The 16790-nt window shown below is 42.3% G+C and overlaps 1 protein-coding gene across 2 annotated transcripts in view; it reads right to left on the bottom strand.

Moving 5' to 3' along the window:
• Positions 1–375: 375 nt before the first annotated feature.
• The window catches only part of TIPIN (TIMELESS interacting protein), a 759992-nt gene continuing 743577 nt past the window's right edge, over positions 376–16790 (bottom strand). For both annotated transcript variants that reach the window (XM_044077863.1, XM_044077864.1), the window contains exon 9: positions 376–2490. In XM_044077863.1, the coding sequence (XP_043933798.1) occupies positions 2321–2490 (170 nt within the window). In that variant the 3' untranslated portion in view covers positions 376–2320. The remainder of the gene's footprint in view (positions 2491–16790) is intronic.

Below are 16790 nucleotides of genomic sequence, written 5' to 3'. Positions count from 1 at the left end.
TTTGAAGACTACATCTGCAGTTCCAGTCCAGAGAAGAGCTGGCATACTCAACCAGTAAGGCGTTACCCAGTAACAAAGCAAAAATAAAAATGACAGTGTTACAAAGATGGCCTTTCTGAGCTGCTGACATCCATGTATACAAGTACATTTGGTAAATGTACAGTAAACACTAATTGCACAAAGACCTGCTTTAATAAGGACTGCTTCAGGTTCCCTTACTGAAAAATGCAAACTTAACATTTTCTTAGATTTTGGTTATCTTGATGGCTTTACTCCTTGCAACTTTGAATTATTTTTTAAATTATCACTGTAAGACACAGGGCAACTAAAACTAAATATAATGAAGCTGAATCTACTAAAATGATATACACAGACTGTTAAACAATCTAGTTTATTACAGTCCAACATTCACTGAGAAATCCTTAAAATTTAATGTCAGTGCAACCAAATAAAACATTTTTAGGTAAGGGACAACATACAATGAACAGTTATAGTTACTGATCCAATTCTGAATTTTACAAAGTCCTGATAAAATGCAGGTCCAGATGACTGCAACTACATAAAGTTAAGTCACAGAAATGAAATCTGTGAACTCAACTTCTAACTAATGTACTATGTTGCAATTCAGTGCTTCATTAAAATGGGAGTTTAGTAATCACAGTAACAACTCTACTGGGATGCGTGTTCTGGCCCTGACTGGTTCTTCCTTCCTGATGACATGGGCTCAGCTAGCAGCCCAAGTACTGCAGGAGTTGGCCAGGGGTGAGATGGGAGTGAATGTTTAATACCACCTTGCCTATCTTGGACATGGGAGTACTGGAAGAGCCCTGCTGTAAAAGGTGCCACACTGGGGAAGGCCCAGTAGTGAGCTTCTGCATTTGGCAATTATTTTACAAGCTTGTCAAAGTGCACTGCACAGTAGCTGGGAGTAGATGTACAGAAGTTGCACTTGCACTTATCATTAAACCACATCTTCCTGTCACAAGGGAAAGGATGTATTAAAATTCCAGTGGATGCCAAGGATGCCACCTCACAATGGATAGCCCAGTCTTCCCACCTGGCCACCTTTAGCTACATGTCTGTGCCTGGACAGTGCCTTCACAACTACTTCTAGGCTAAAGTCAGCCAAATGTAACCAACATGAGACGTGGCAGGAGGCATGGAAAGAAGCATCACAGTGACACAAGAACCAAAAACAAGAGAATAGGAAAACTGGAATTTCCTCTAATAGCAGTAAGTGCTGAAAGTGTTCAAATACAATAAAGACAGAACTTGGGTACTACACAACTGTCACAGTGACAAGCAAATAATTAAATTTCTTGCTAAATATATGCACTAGAGTTATCAATTACACAAAAATAAGTCAAATGCTTTAAAGTTTAAACATTTTCAGTACAAAATACAACGGCAAAGAATCTATACAAAATGTTAAGTACAAAACAATTAAAACTTTTTTTTCCCCATTTCTTTTCCAGAGCAGCAGCTACAAGACTTTCTAACAAATTACTGTACACATGCACTACAAGAAAATCCAAACAAATTCTTTAAAATGTATGTATTTTAATTGCCATTTAAAAACCTATAGATACTTATTACAAAACACAGTGATGTACATCATAAAAATGATCCTGTTTAGTGAAATGTATGTTACAATATTATGTACTACTAAAGAAAATTGTACAGAAACTACACAGTTTGAGTCTGGTACATCATTTTCAAATCTATAACTGAGACATTACAAGTTCTCAGACCTCACTGCAGTAAGAACATGGTTAATAGTTTTAGTCAACCTGGTACCATTAACAAATGTCATCTAGATGATTTTCACTTTTGAAGTGACCCCCCCCCCCCAACCCCATTTGTAAAACTGGGAAAAGGGTTGTGGACAGATGGATCTCAACATGGGCATCTAACTGATGCGGGTGGTAGAAAAGCAAGCCTGTTCAGGGTGTTGCATGCACTTACTACAGTTAATTTGAAGTTTAACAAACAATACAGCTGCTAACTTGTACTAATAAAAATGTTGTTTACAAAACTTTACCCTGTACAACAGAGGTTTATGAACTGTTTAGGAATGGCTAAACATTGGTCAAAACAGGGATGCCTCTTGAAACTTGCAATCAACAGTTCTACCTTCAGCACAGTGCATCAGACTGGTGCAAATCAAAGCCTAAAAATGACAGCCTTGCCATCTTTATGAGTTCCATTAGACAGCACACCAGATGCATCACTCTCCCATCTTCATTCCAGAAAACATGGTGGGTGTACAATCCTGATAGACATCTGTTCTAGAGTCAGTCACAAGTTTAAGTTATTCTGTTCAATCATTTGCTCCCAATAAAAGTTCTGTATCCATATTTTCTTGTGAAGAAGCAGTATCAGGTATTTTCATTTTAGTTTCTAAATCCTCCACATCTGAATCATCAAATAAGTCTTCTAGTTCTTGAAGCTTTGGAGAATCTGTTTCATCACGTTGAGTGGCAAATGAAACTGTGTAGAGAGAAACAATTTATAATTATGCAGTGATACTATCTGCTAAAAATCATACATCAAGAACTAATGTAATGAAAGAGCAACAGACTGTACACAAGTAAATTACAATCTGCAGAAAGATGAGGGTCTTGCTAAAACATTTTCCATTTCCCATAAAAACAGGTAAAGCAGTCTTCTCTTTTTAACAGTATATATACACATCTAAAGAACACTGGTAACTAGACAGATGGCCCAAGCCACAATAATACTCGCACATCTCTTCATCCATAAATCATTATGGAATGGATTTTAAATTGTCTAGACTACCTGATACCTTAGTTACATATCAAAATCATTACATGCCATAACAGACTACTACTCCCTTTATTTTCTCACACAACTATCAATCTACATCTTTGTTTTTCAAACACTTAATATCAACAGGTCCACACCACTACTACTTTTTATTATATCCACTACTACTCACTGTTTTTGACAATATAGTTTTTCTCTGATCTTCCTGTAAAAGCACTGAATCTTCTGGGTTCATCTTTAAGGTAAGCTGTGTGGTTCAAACCTAGACATTGTCTAGGTAATGAAATTTAGTGATCAGTTCTATTTTGGACAAATTGTTCCTTAGTCTGTAATGGTCAAACTAATGACTTACTCAAACTTGCTTCTCTGTAGATCCTACTACTGTCCTTTAACATCTTTACTGAATTATCACTTAGGCAAACGTACATTTATATAAAAGAAAACAAATCATGTTAAAATGTTCACAGTTACAAATCTTATAAAATCACATTTTTATACAATTATTAATCCAACATTACATAATTTGATGAATTTCTGCCATCCCTTAAACCTCACTTCTGATGTATTGTTCCCACAATTCCCATGCATGTTATTTGCACCTACCCTTTTCTAAAGATACCACTTCCAGTTCCTCTATCTGTGTTCCAATATTCACTACTTCAAATACAGTTGGCTTAGACTTTGATTTCTATTTTCTAGGAACTGCTTTTTTGGCAGGCACCAGAATTAAACCTAAAACGGCCATAGTGTGTCTAGGTAATTCAGATGCTGTATCCAGGCTCAAAAAATTATTTCCTTGGTTACACCCTTTGCTCACCCAATAGAGTTTACTACGGTTCTTATCGGAGCCTCATGTCTAATAAATACAACATTCTTCATGTATCAATCTATATTAACCTCCCAGATTCCTTTCAAAATCATTTAGCAGGTGTCCAACAACCCAGCAGCTATACACTACACATATGGCTCTTGACCTGAATTATGTAGTCACATTTATAGTTCATTTTTTAAGAAATAAATATGAAGTTTTAACAGTATGAGTACCTTTCATTTTTCATTTCTGGCCTGACTGGGCATCGTGGCTAGGCAAGTCTATGTATTGTAAAACTTAACTGACAACGCAGAGATTCAAATGACATCACAAAAGTAATAAAGCAACTGTGGGATTTTTAAACTTAGTTCTTCAGTTAAAGCATAGCTGAAATACCAGCATAAGGATCAAATTTAAAGGGGCATATAAATCCTAGAGCAAGGGGGAAAAGTACGGACAAAATAAAACACTAATATGATCACTGCCAATGTAAAAAGTTGCAGAGCATGCAGCACAACAACTATGCTCCAAAACCAAGAAAAAGTAAATTTGTTAAGGACATCCCTAGCACAAGACTAGCTTAACAGCTCTTAGGGGTGCTTAACAAAAGCTTAAGGAAAAGTAAGCACTGTTAAGATCGGGTCTTACTCTAGGAACTAACAGCAGAAGTGCCCTCCTAGCAAAAATCTAAAGCAGAAGGTAAACAGTTTTTAAAAGCTGTTGGATGCACTGCAAAACAAAGTACCTACAATTTTTCAAAACAGTTAGCTATACAGCAGGGCACTTCATTTCTAGTAATACATGGAGCAAATAAAGTTCTATGCTCTACAAAGAATTATGATCCAGTCTCTGATCATAACTAGCATTGTGTGTTTTTGACATGGATGCCTGTTAAACTCTGCTTTGAAGGTGATTTTTTTTAGCATCCATTTCCCAAACACAGAGCTAGTTATGATCAGAAACCAGATCATAATCCTCTATATTATGCACCCCTAAGTAATCTCATAGGTGAAAACATACAGCATCAATTGATACATGGGGCTTTTATACTGTATGCAAACTCACTAAATTACTATATCCACTGTCAGGTCTACTTAAATGATTAAAGTTTCACAACATTGAACATCTGATCATCAAAGACCTGATCGAAGTTATGAAACACTGAACATTCTGTATGGAGATAGACGTATAGCACAGAACAGGAAGTTTACCGTTCTTCACTGTAGTGCGATCTTGAAGTTGGTATATTTAAGTAGCAAGGATGTGGGTGGTACAGGGGGGGTCCACCCCCCCCCCCAAAAAAAAAAACAAAAAAAAAAAACACAAAAGCAGACATTTTCTCTTTTTAGATTTTTTTTATGCCCCATTACGATCTTTCACAACCTTGATCATCTGGTCTTTGACGATCAGATATCTGATGTTCTGAAACTTCGATCATTTGACGTAGAACCCCCCTACTGTCACAGGGCAGTCATTTAAGTTAAAGATGAAAAAGACAGGTTCAAGGAGGACTCCACTTGTACCCACTTTTTCTTATCTTTTTCAGTAAAGGTCTCCTAGCTTGTTTAAAACATTGCTTGTAACCTTTGAACACCAGATTTATAACATTACATAATTAACTGCTCAGAGAAAAATAAAGATAAGCCAGTTGTACTTTCTTAACTAACACTACTACAAGCTTTGTGAAAAAGTAAACTGCAGGAGGATGAACTCTGAAGATGTGAAGAGCATTTCAAGGTTACTGATGAAAAAATTAAAGTTAACTGCATTCTGCATACCTACAGGTATATAAAAATAAATGATGTACTCAACATAACATTCCATCTGTGTTGCTGAGCTTCATTCTTCCTCAACAAATGGGCTTGGATCAGATCATTCAGATCCTACTCAGCTGATGCTACAGCTTGCAGCCACCAGATCTCTCAAGCTTCTCCCTTACCCACAATGCATGGTGCCAATTACCTCAGATCTTGTTTGCTGCTATACTAGTGTAGAATGACGGAGAATTATGGGAAGCCATATCCAGAATCACATATACATATAAATGTACCTATACAGAGACCATGTAAATGCTCGGTCCTGAAGAACTCATGGATAGGGGTAGGTGGGAGGGGAGTTGAGGAAGATAGACAACACAGACGGAACGTTATGGTGAGTACATAACTTCTTTATCTGGCGTTCTCATTTATTCTATCCTGAATGAATGGGACAGTGTCCCTAGCTACTTGTATCCAAGGCAGACTTGAGGAAGGACATTCCTGAGCACCATAGAAAGTACAGTTGTGTACACCTACCATAAATGTAGATGTTCGAGTGTCTTCACTGCTGCAGTCATGACTGTAGGGTTCTCCCCTGCCAGCAGGCAGCCCTCGGTCGGCCAGAATCCCAAAGTCTGGGTCCAGCGTCGGCTGTTCAACCATGCTCCCTGACGTCAGAGCGCCAGGAGTATAAAGCTGACAGCCGACGCCATCTTCTCCAGTTTTTCTTGCCCCAGATGTCAGGAGTTTGCAAATACACCTCAGAATAATGGTGAAAAGAAGGAAATACACAAAAGTAAAAATAAGAGGGGACAGGAGGGAGGGAAACACAGACTGCAACAGTGAAGACACTTGAACATCTACATTTATGGTAGGTGTACACAACTGTACTATGTTCATCGTGTTTCACTGTTGCAGTCATGACTGTAGGGTAGAATCCCAAAGCTGAAAGAAAGGGGAGGTGGTCATAAAGAAGAAGGGGCAGCTAAAAGGCCCTGCAAGACTGCAGAGGCAAAACCTGCCCTAGACTTAGAGTAGAGAGGTAGATTGTAGTGCTTAGAAAAAGTATGCACTGAACTCCAAGTTGCAGCTTCCAAAATGTCTTTGGTAGGAACTCCCCTGAGGAAGGCCGCAAAAGTGGCAGCACCTCTGGTGGAATGAGTCCGTATGCTCCCTGGGATTTGCTTTCCATGGTGTGAATAACAAAATCTGATTCCATGAGCAATCCATTTAGAAATGGTCTGTTTTGAAATGGCTTTACCTTGGGAACTAGAAGCATAAGAAACAAACAATTGTTCTGATTTTCTGATGTCCTTGGTTCTGTTCAGGTAAAAACGCAGTTGTCTGTGTACATCCAAGGAATGCAAGATCCTTTCCCCTTTATTTTGAGGAGTGGGGAAAAAGGTTGGCAAGTGGATAGTTTGATTTAAAGCCACTTTGGAAACCACCTTAGGCATGAAGGTAGGATTAGTCCTCAAAGATACCCTGTCTTGATGAAAAATAATAAGGTTCCACAGCCATAAGAGCTTGTAACTCTGAAACTCTCCTGGCAGAGGTTAGTGCTAACAGGATAGCTGTCTTCCAAGATAAAAACTTGATGTCAGAAGAAGCGGCAGGCTCAAAAGGAGGCAAGGTTAGTTTTTCCAAAACATAGTTGAGATCCCAAGCAGGAATGGGAGGAGATCTAGGAGGTCTTAAGTTCTTAGCTCCTCTGAGGAACTGTCTCATGAGCTGGTGGGAAAAGATGGGAGGGTCTGTATTATAATGAGCAGAAATAGCAGAGGCATGTATCTTAATGGAAGAGAAAGAGAGACCCTTATGTAAGAGATCGGTCAAGTAAAGTAAAATTAAAGTAAGGTTAGGAAGAAGAGGATCAGAATCCTGAGCCTGCATCCAGGAACAAAATCTTTTCCATTTTCCTGCATAAGATTTTCTAGTGCTAGGACGTCTGGCTTCTAAAATGACATCCATAACCCGCTTGGGTAGGAAAGAAGAAATCAAAGGTCCTGGATTAACCAGGCCGCCAGGCTGAGAGTTCTGACATGAGAGTGTAGAACCTGACCCTGATGTTGGGACAGAAGGTTCGGAGACTGAGGTAAAACCCAAGGGGGCTCCAGGCATAGTTTTTTTTTTAGAGTTGGATACCAAAACTGCCTAGGCCAATTTGGAGCCAGCAAAATTATCATCTTGGGCTTGTCCTGTTTTATTTTCAATAAAACTCGTGGAAGAAGAGGAAGAGGCGGAAAGGCATATCCCGAGAGGTTCCTCCAACTGAATGACAGGGCATCCACTTTCCAAGCTTCTCTGTGGAAAGTCCTGGTGCAAAAATTCTGTAGCTGATTATTTAGATGGGATGCAAAGAGGTCTATGTGAGAACATCCCCATACTGCTGTTATCATCCTGAATATTTTGGTGTCCAGCATCCACTCGTGTGGATCCGAAAGGTTTCTGCTCAAACTGTCTGCCAGGAAGTTTTGTTTCCCTGGTAGAAACTGAGCTTGAAGATCCAGATTGCAAGCTAGAGCTGTGTTCCTTAAATCCATGGCTAGTCTGCAAAGGGGGTAGGAATGAGATACCCCTTGCTTGTTTATGTACCACATAACTGTGGTGTTGTCCGTCCGTATTAGTAGTTGTCCTGGTTATATGAGATTCCTGAAGGCCAATAGAGCTTTCTGAACGGCTATTTCCTTTAAGTTGATATGCAGGTGCTTCTGATCCTTTGTCCAAAGGTCCTGCAGACAATTGCCCTGAAAATGGGCTCCCCAAGCATAATCCGAGGCGTCCGTGGTTAGAATCTGAGTGGCAGGAGGCAGACGGAAGGGTTTCCCATTGATTAGAGCACATGCCCTGGACCACCAAAGAAATTCCTTTTGAAGGCAAGGAAGGACGGGGGATCAGTATGTCCAAACTGTGGCAATGCTGAGACCATACACTTTTTAGGTACCACTGTATTTTCCTCATGTGTAGTCTTGCATATGGTACGAGAAGGATGCAGGAGGCCATGTAAGCCAAAGCCTGCAGGAATTTCCTTGTAGATAGTTGGGTTAGAGTTGCCAAGGTTTTGAAAGTTGAAGCCAGCTGTAATTGTTTTTCGGATGTCAGAAATGCCATCTGGGTTGTAGTGTTTAGAAGTGCACCCAGAAAAGTTATCTGTTGTGATGGTGTCAAGTTTGACTTTATGTTTACAGAGAATCCCAGGAACTTGAGGAGGTTCTGTACAAATTCTAGATGCTGGAGTAAGACATTCTTGCTGTCTGCCTGAATTAGACAATCGTCCAGATGAGTCTGCAGTAAGCTACTACTGGAGCCAGGCATTTGGTGAAGACCCTGGGCGCAGTAGACAATCCAAAGGGCAGCGCAGAGAATTGAAAGTGCCTCAATCCGGCCTTGAACCTGAGGTATTTTCTGCGATCCTGCCTGATGGGAATGTGTAAATATGCCTCCTGCCTGATGGGAATGTGTAAATATGCCTCCTTTAAATCCAAAGTCATCATCCATGCATCTTTGGACAGCATTGGAAGTAGCTGCTGTAGAGTAAGCATCTTGAATTTTGGAATCTCTAGAAAGGTGTTCAAGACCGACAGATCCAGAATGGGTCTCCATGAGTTTTGCTTCCTTGGGACTAGAAAGAGCCTCGAGTAAAACCCTTTTCCCATCTCTGAAAGAGGAACCAGTTCTATGGCATTCATAGCCAAAAGAGCTTCCACCTGGTATAAGGCCTCCGTCCATTGATGTTTTGGAAGGTCTGGCCATCCGCTTGGCCTTGGCAAGGTATGAAAATGGAATTTGTAACCTCTTAAAATCACATCCAAAACCCATTTGTCTTGGAAAGGAGTCCAATTTTGATAAAAAGAGAGTTTTCCTCCGGGAGGGGCTTCCAGGCAAGACGTTCCTGTAGCCCAACAGAGGGAGTCTGAGTTTGTTTCCTTTGAGATTGTGACCTGTCCTCTCCTCCCCTAGGGGTAGAAGCAGTCCACTGTCTTGGTCTATAAGCAGCTTATGTTTGAGGCCTCCCTCTAGAGCGTCTATATCTACCCCTCTGAGGCCTGTCTGAAGAGGGAAAGGACCAGTTTTTTGAAGGCCAATTCCTGCTAAATCTAGGAGGCTGTACTTGTAGGAAATCTTTAACTGTTTGCATGGATTTCGCCTTATCCTCCATCTTTTTAATCACCTCTTCAGCTTTAGATCCAAACAAAACATTATGCTGAACAGGAGCATCCAATAATTTAGCTTTAACTTGTTCAGGTAAATTTTGTTCTTTTAGCCATGCATGTCTTCTAATGACTGTGCCAGAGGCCGCAGCCCTACAAGAAGCCTCCAAGGCATCAAATCCACAGTGTAAACCATGCTTCCCAACCTGTTCAGTGGCATGCAATAAGTCATGTAATTCCTTATCTGCACAGGCAGAAATGGAAGTAACTTTTTGTTTTAAGACAGACAAGAGAAATTGCTGATATTTAAGCATATGAAACTGACAGTTTAAAGCCCTAATGGACAAATTAGCAGAAGTGTACACCTTTTTTCCCCATCTTTCCAAGGCTCGAGAATCCTTTTCAGCAGGAATGGGATTTTTGGCAGAAGCGGCCTTAACTCCCTTAGTACCCTGAGAAATGGTTTCAGGGTCAGCAGTAGGGTTCTTGAATAAAAACTGATGAGAATCAGGAACCCTGTAATATCTATCAGGCTTAACAGGAGCAGGAGGAAAAGAGTCAGGGGTTAAGTTAGCCTCCGAAAAGGCATCATCCACAATATCCAAAACAGGAGGGGTCTATGTTGGGGAAGAAGAAGAAAATCCCTCAGTCTTTTCTTTGTCCCTCCCAGTGGAAATGTTCCCTCATTTCATGCAAAGTTTCCCCAAAAGAAAAATCCTCAGGAGGAGAAGCTGAAGGAATGGATTCTTCTGCATCAGAATCCTCATAAGGAAGAAAAGAATATTCCTGATCAGAAGAAGAAACTGAGGAAACAGAAGCCTGATCAGAGGAATCATAATAAACATCCTGCCTTGGCCTTTTGTCTGGAGGGGGATGAGAACCCCTAATCATAGTAAGTAAATCCTCCGCCATCTTGAGTAACTGTTTCTGTGACTTGGGAGCTGGTTCAGAAGAGGCCTGTGTTGAAGTCTGATTTAGAAGGAGTCTTTGCCTTTGTCTTTGGCTTTGCCTTTACTAGAAGTTGAGTAGGCCTGAAAACCCCTTCGGAAGCCGGTACTTGCACAGCGGCTCCAGACCCATCCGAAGGAGCATTGTCCGAAGGTCCTACAACAGAGATATTTAAAGGCCTGGTTGGCTCCTCATGAGAGTCCGTTTCGGCCGGCGGTTCTGAAATGGCCGACGACAGGGGCTGCAAAAGCGCCTCACTGACGACGGCCGAACCTGAAGCTGGCTCCGCATATGCGCTATCATCAGATTTGGACCTCGGAGGCCTGTCTTTATCCTTGCGACGTTTGTGAACTCCGGTAACCGGAACCGTATTAGACGACATTTTGTAGTTAAAGCGCCTACCGAAGTAATGAAAAGCAAAATCGTACCTTCGCTTAATTGTACGTTGATTGAATCTAGCACAAAACCGACAACTAGCTATGTCGTGGTCAGGGCCTAAGCAAGGAATACAGTAAGAATGAAAATCCTTATGAGGTATTTGCTTCCCACATGAAATACAATTATTAACTTTTTCTGACATCGGAGTGGAGCAAGAAAAAAGTTTTCCCAACGGGGTACTTAGCTTTGAATGGAGAAGAAAGTCTTCGGACCTAAGTATATTGAAAAATTAGTCAGGAGTCAACCGACCGGCACTTGCGAACTGCTATCACCGCACGGCAAGAAAGACTGGAGAAGATGGCGTCGGCTGTCAGCTTTATACTCCTGGCGCTCTGACGTCAGGGAGCATGGCTGAACAGTCGACACCTGACCCAGACTTTGGGATTCTGGCCAACCGAGGGCTGCCTGCCAGCAGGGGAGAACCCTACAGTCATGACTGCAACAGTGAAACACGATGAACATCCAAATGATGCCCTACCTGGAGACCTGATCCAATTTGTAATGGGTGATAAAGGTATGAGGAGTTGCCCAAGTTGCTGCTGCACAAATGTCATCCAAAACTGTAGAATTAGCCAGAGATCTAGTGGAGTGCATTTTCAATGGGTGTGTAAGAGCAATGTCTCAGCTTTTCAATGGGTGTGTAAGAGCAATGTCTTTCAGCTTCTCCTGTTAGGGGTCGCCACAGTGGAGTTCTCAGACTGATTAGCAGTGGAGTTTTTACAGTGTTGAGTTGCCAGCTCGGCACCCAACCTTCACAGAAGGCACACGCACAAATACACACCTGCTTCATGTCTTTAAAACTCAAATCGACCACAGGGAGGACATGCAGACTCCGCACAGAAGGCACTCCAGCAAAGAATTGAACAGGAGAACCTCCTGCTGTGAGGCAACAACGCTATCTGCTGCAAAAGGTGTGCAAAGGAAATGCCTAATTTATTACAAAGGGGATGCAATGTTAACCACTTTGATAGAATAACTTTATAAATCGATTTTCCAAACGTTGGTCCAGAGAAGGAAACAAATGGTCTGTTTTTCTGTTTTTTTCTGTTCTATGCAGATAGAATCACAATTGTCAATGAACATCCAGTCTTTTCTCCTTTTTTTTTTTTGCAAATTTAGTGAAAAATACTGGCAAATTGATAGTACTGTTTATGTTGGTTTCTGACACCACCTATGGAAGAAAGGACGGGTTGGTACGCAAGGTCACTATCTTTGTGAAAAACCAAGTAAGGAGGTTTAGAAGATGGTGCTTTTGGATCTCCAAAATTCTTCTTGCGGAAGTGATGGCAACCAAGAAAACAGTCTTCCATGAGAGAGATTTAAGGTCACATGAAGCCAAAGTGAGGTTGTGTTTGACATGACATTGCAGCATCAAATTTAGGTCCCATGGAGATACAGGGTCTTTAAAATGAGGCTTTAGAAGGACTGTCCCTTTTAAGAAAGCCTAGCTCAATCTGTGAGAAGCTATGGGTGCACCATTCAACCCTGTATGATAAATTTGACATTGCTGCTAACTGAACCCCAATGGTTGAGGTACTAGCACCTTTTTGAAAAGGGTGAGCAAGGAGAACTAAGATGTGATAAAGAGAGGCTGAAAAAGGAGTCAAGTTTACATTGCGGAGCCCAAAATGGCAAACCTTTTCCATTTACTTGAATACATTTTCCTTGTTGAGGGTTTATGGAAAGACAGGATTATATGTCAGACAGTTGATGAGAGCATAGATTGTCTGGCTACTAAGGGAAGTGGAGAAGTCAAGCTTGATTTTGTTATAGCTGGGTGTGACATGTCCATCGGGTTAGACAGGAGATCCAGAGTCAGTTCCAGGTTCCATGGTGGTTGAACCAGGAGAGGCTACAGAAGGGAAAGCCACTAGGAAGCAATGAGGATCACTGTGCTCTTCAACCTGGCAGCTTTCTGCTGAAATTTTGGAATCAATGGGGTTGGTGGGAATGCATAAAGGAGACCAGGAGGTAAACTGTGAAGTACAGCATCCCTCAGTGACTATCCCCCACGGGGGAATCGGGGCAAAGTAGTTGTTGCACTTGTTTAGGGCAGAGGCAAAAAGATCGCAGCATGGCTGTCCTCAATGATGGAAAATCTCATCCGCCACTTTCTCGTCGAGGGACTACTCATGTGGTAGTAGTATGCACCTGCTCAGTTTGTCCGCAATCATGCTGGATCTCCTCAGAATGTGCATCGCTAAAAGAAAGTGGTCTGAAGAGATCACCCACTGCCACACCCTGAGCACTTCTCAACACAATGAGTAAGATCTAGCTCCTCCCTGTTTTCGATGTACCAGACAATTGACATGTTACTCGTTTGAACTGCAGTAGTCCCAGATGGAAGAACATCTTGAAATGCTCACACCAAGAGCCCTGCCCTCATCTCTGGGACATTTATATACAAATTGGCCTCTTTTGGAGGATCAAGTACCCAAGACTGTCCTCCCCAGACAATGCCCTCCCCCACCCTATCTGGGAAGCATCTGTGGTCACTATGGCCTTGTGCTGTTGGAGAATGAATGAACGGCCATGGAGCAGTTGATCAGACTGAATCCACCAAAAGAGATCTCTTCTGCAAGTGTTGGTAATTTTGATTTATGATATGGCATTGATCCAAGACCGACCACTAAGTAGCCAACATCCACTGTTGGATCTGGATGCAAAAGCTGGCCAACAGAACTAAGGTTATTGCTGTAGCCATGAGGCTTAAGAGTTTGGAGGACTGTGCAGGCCGAGACTGATGAACTGTCTACAACTTTCTAGACCTGTCATCTTATAGTTAGAATTCAGTGTGGTAGAAGGGAAGCAATGGCAGTCTGTGTTGAGCAGTGCTCTAATAAATTCCAATGTCTGAGTTGGTTGAAACTGTGAATTGTTGTAGCCTATGGTTATTCCTAGGACAGCACAGGTGTGGAGAACCTGATCTTTTGATTGTACGAGTTGATGCCTGGTCAGAGCGGTATGCGACAGTCGTTCAAGTCGGGAAACAGCTGAAATCCCTGCTCTCTGAGGTATGCTGCGGCTACTACTGCTATGCATTTGGTAAACACCCTGGGGGCTGTGGTGAGTCCAAGGGGCAGTATTCTGAATTGCTAATGACTAGGTCCCAGACAGAAGTTTTGGTACTTTCTGAATCGCCTGTTCATCTTTATGTGATAGTAGGCATCCAGAAGATCTATCGAGCACATCAAGTCATCCTTGCCCAAAAAGGGGAGAATGGACTGAACCATAACCATCCAGAACTTGGTTCATTGAATAGATTTGTTTAGATTTATGAGTCTTGTCCTTTTTTGGTACTAAAAATAACCTTGAGTAAATTCCAGACACTGTCTGGTGGGACCTCTTAGAACTCTTTCCAGCAGCTTTCGAATCTGAATTGCTGCTGGATTCACCGAGTGGGTGGAACATTGGGGATTTTTCTGGGAATTGGAGGTGGAAGAGAAAATGTTAATATTATAATATCTGATTATAATCCTTTCCACCCAAGTTTTTGTTAATTCTAGCCAGGATCTCCAGTGTAGGGACAATCTTCCACAGCGTCTCTCCACAGGTGGACAGTCGGGCCACCATTCAGGAGCGCTGGTAAGGTTTACCAAAGAAAGATTCTTGTGAACCCTGGTTCAGTGGGCCACCTCGGCAACCATGTCCATTCGAGTTCTCCCCTCTGTCTTGGGGGGCACTTCCTCCATGTGTCATGGAATGAACCTTGGGATTTTTTTGAACCACATTTTTGGGCCACTCCACTGATTCCTACAGAAGGATCTCGGGTATGCCCATGGCAGACAAGGTTTTACCATCTTTCTCACACCTGGACAGCATTTCTTTCACTTTAGGGCAAAAAAGGTTAGCTCCATCAAAGGAAGCATTGACTAAACTGGACTTAAATGGCTCCACAAAATCAAACAAGCGCATCTAGGCATGCCTTCTCATGGAAATGCCTGAACCTGCAGCTGTTGAGGCTCCTTCCGCTATGCTGGAAATCAACCTCATGGAACTATTGGATATAGCCTGTAGGGTTGCCAACTGAGAAGTTACTGAATCCTTAACCTCTGCAGATATGGTTCCTGAGACAGTATGTGATAATTCTTTGATCAAATCTCTCTGAAGTCTAAAAATGTGCCACACAGTTCAGCAACCGCAAGACAAAAGGTTACTGAATCACACTTCCCCCCAGTCTGTCCACTGCCTGCGATTCCTCGTTGGGGGACTGACAATGGAACCCTCGTTGGCTAGTTCCAACTTTATGGCTGCCGAAACAACCACAGCATCAACTGGAATTCATTTTCCCCCTATATTGTCTGCTGGTGGTGCCATTTTCCTGTCCCGTCCCCAAGGTATGGGTTCTATGGATTCAAGACTCCTTCCATGCCTATCTAGAGATCATGTCTAAGAGCTCATCAGCAGGCGGAGTCACCCAGGAAGTAGAGGGTCCTGTACCAAAAGCCTCTAGGAAAATGGATTCCTCTGCCGTAGCATTGGAGGATGTCCAGCCACCTCTCTGCTTCAGGATTTCTAATACTTCTTCGAAGGGAGCATCTTCAGAAGGTGACCATGGGGACCCTTCGCCTTAGTAGAACTCCGTATCTTCAGTAATGTACTCCTGTGGGGAGTTTAAATGCTTCCTCTTGCACATCCTTTTCCTGGGCACCTCCTCAGTAGGATGTTCTGGAGCAGTCTTGAAACAGGAAATCAAAATTCCCTCAGAGGGCACCTGTGGATTTAGTACAAAATGTCCCCTGTGGAGAGAGCTGCTGAAGCTCCAGGTGCTAGGGTATCATGGTGGAATAGGTAGGATCCAAGAGGGAAGGGTTTAGTCAGGACTGCCAAGGCACACTCAGACTGCCAAACAAACACTCTTTGCAGTCCCGAAGGCAGAACTCAAAAGGAGCCAGACAAGAGGCTCTTATCTGAGAAACCAGGTTTCCGAATCATCCCCTCTCTCCAATCCATTGGCACCACCACCGAGGAGGAAACCAGAACTAAATTGTCAAGTGCCGAGGAACAGAGATGGCTCTAAAAACTTTGGCGTAGAATGCTGCAACCCAGATGCAACAGACAGGCTTCGGCCCTGAGAGCTCTCCTGATCCAAAAAGATTGGAGGTCCCAGAGAAGTTCCTCTGATAAGAGTCTGACTGATCTGGACTGAGATCCTGGAAGCTCAAAGACAACAGATAGTACCAGAAGAGGAGCTTGCAGGGGTGGTGTGGTGAAAGTTGGGCAACCTGACCCACAGAGCTAGGCGCAGAGGGAAGACCAATCTGCCCCTGTGCAAAGAGGATCATCCTTACCACTCTTCTCCACATCATCTTCTGTGAGACTTCTGGAATAATGATTACAGTAAATGGAAGGGGGTGCTGGTCTCTACAAAAACAGGTGACAGAAGCTTGTCAGGTACTGGGGCCAACCGACAGAGAATATCTAGTATGAGGGCAATACAGAGTTCTCTGAAGGCTATGTCTGATCTGAAGACTTACTGATCCAACTTGGATTGTGCCGGAATTGGAATAGTCACTTTAGAAGTTGTAGGATCCGAAGGAGCAGGCTGATCAGAAATTTTCATCTTTTTCCGATCCAGGGTCGAGACTGGATGTTTAGCACTCCTTTTCTGTGAAGAGTCCAAGGAAGATTTTAATGAGGTGGAAGGCTTCAACTTTGGAGAGGCTTCTCCAAAAAAGGAAGGGATAAAGCTTTTAATATCAATTTTTATGTTCAGTTAAAGCTTGCAGATTAAATCAGTTGCAAATCGAGCAATCTTCCTGTAAGTGTCATGGACCCAAGCAGTACATACAAAGCGAGTGTGCATCCGAGATAGACAACTTATGTCCACATTTGGAACATTTCTTGAAACCTGCAGGTTTGTCACTCATCATACAAAACACCAAAATTGTTAAGATA

This window comes from Protopterus annectens, chromosome 7.part0, assembly GCF_019279795.1.
Source record: "Protopterus annectens isolate FY-2018-M chromosome 7.part0, PAN1.0, whole genome shotgun sequence".
Taxonomy (NCBI): Eukaryota; Metazoa; Chordata; order Ceratodontiformes; family Protopteridae; genus Protopterus; species Protopterus annectens.
This window is presented reverse-complemented; position numbering and strand designations above follow the sequence as displayed.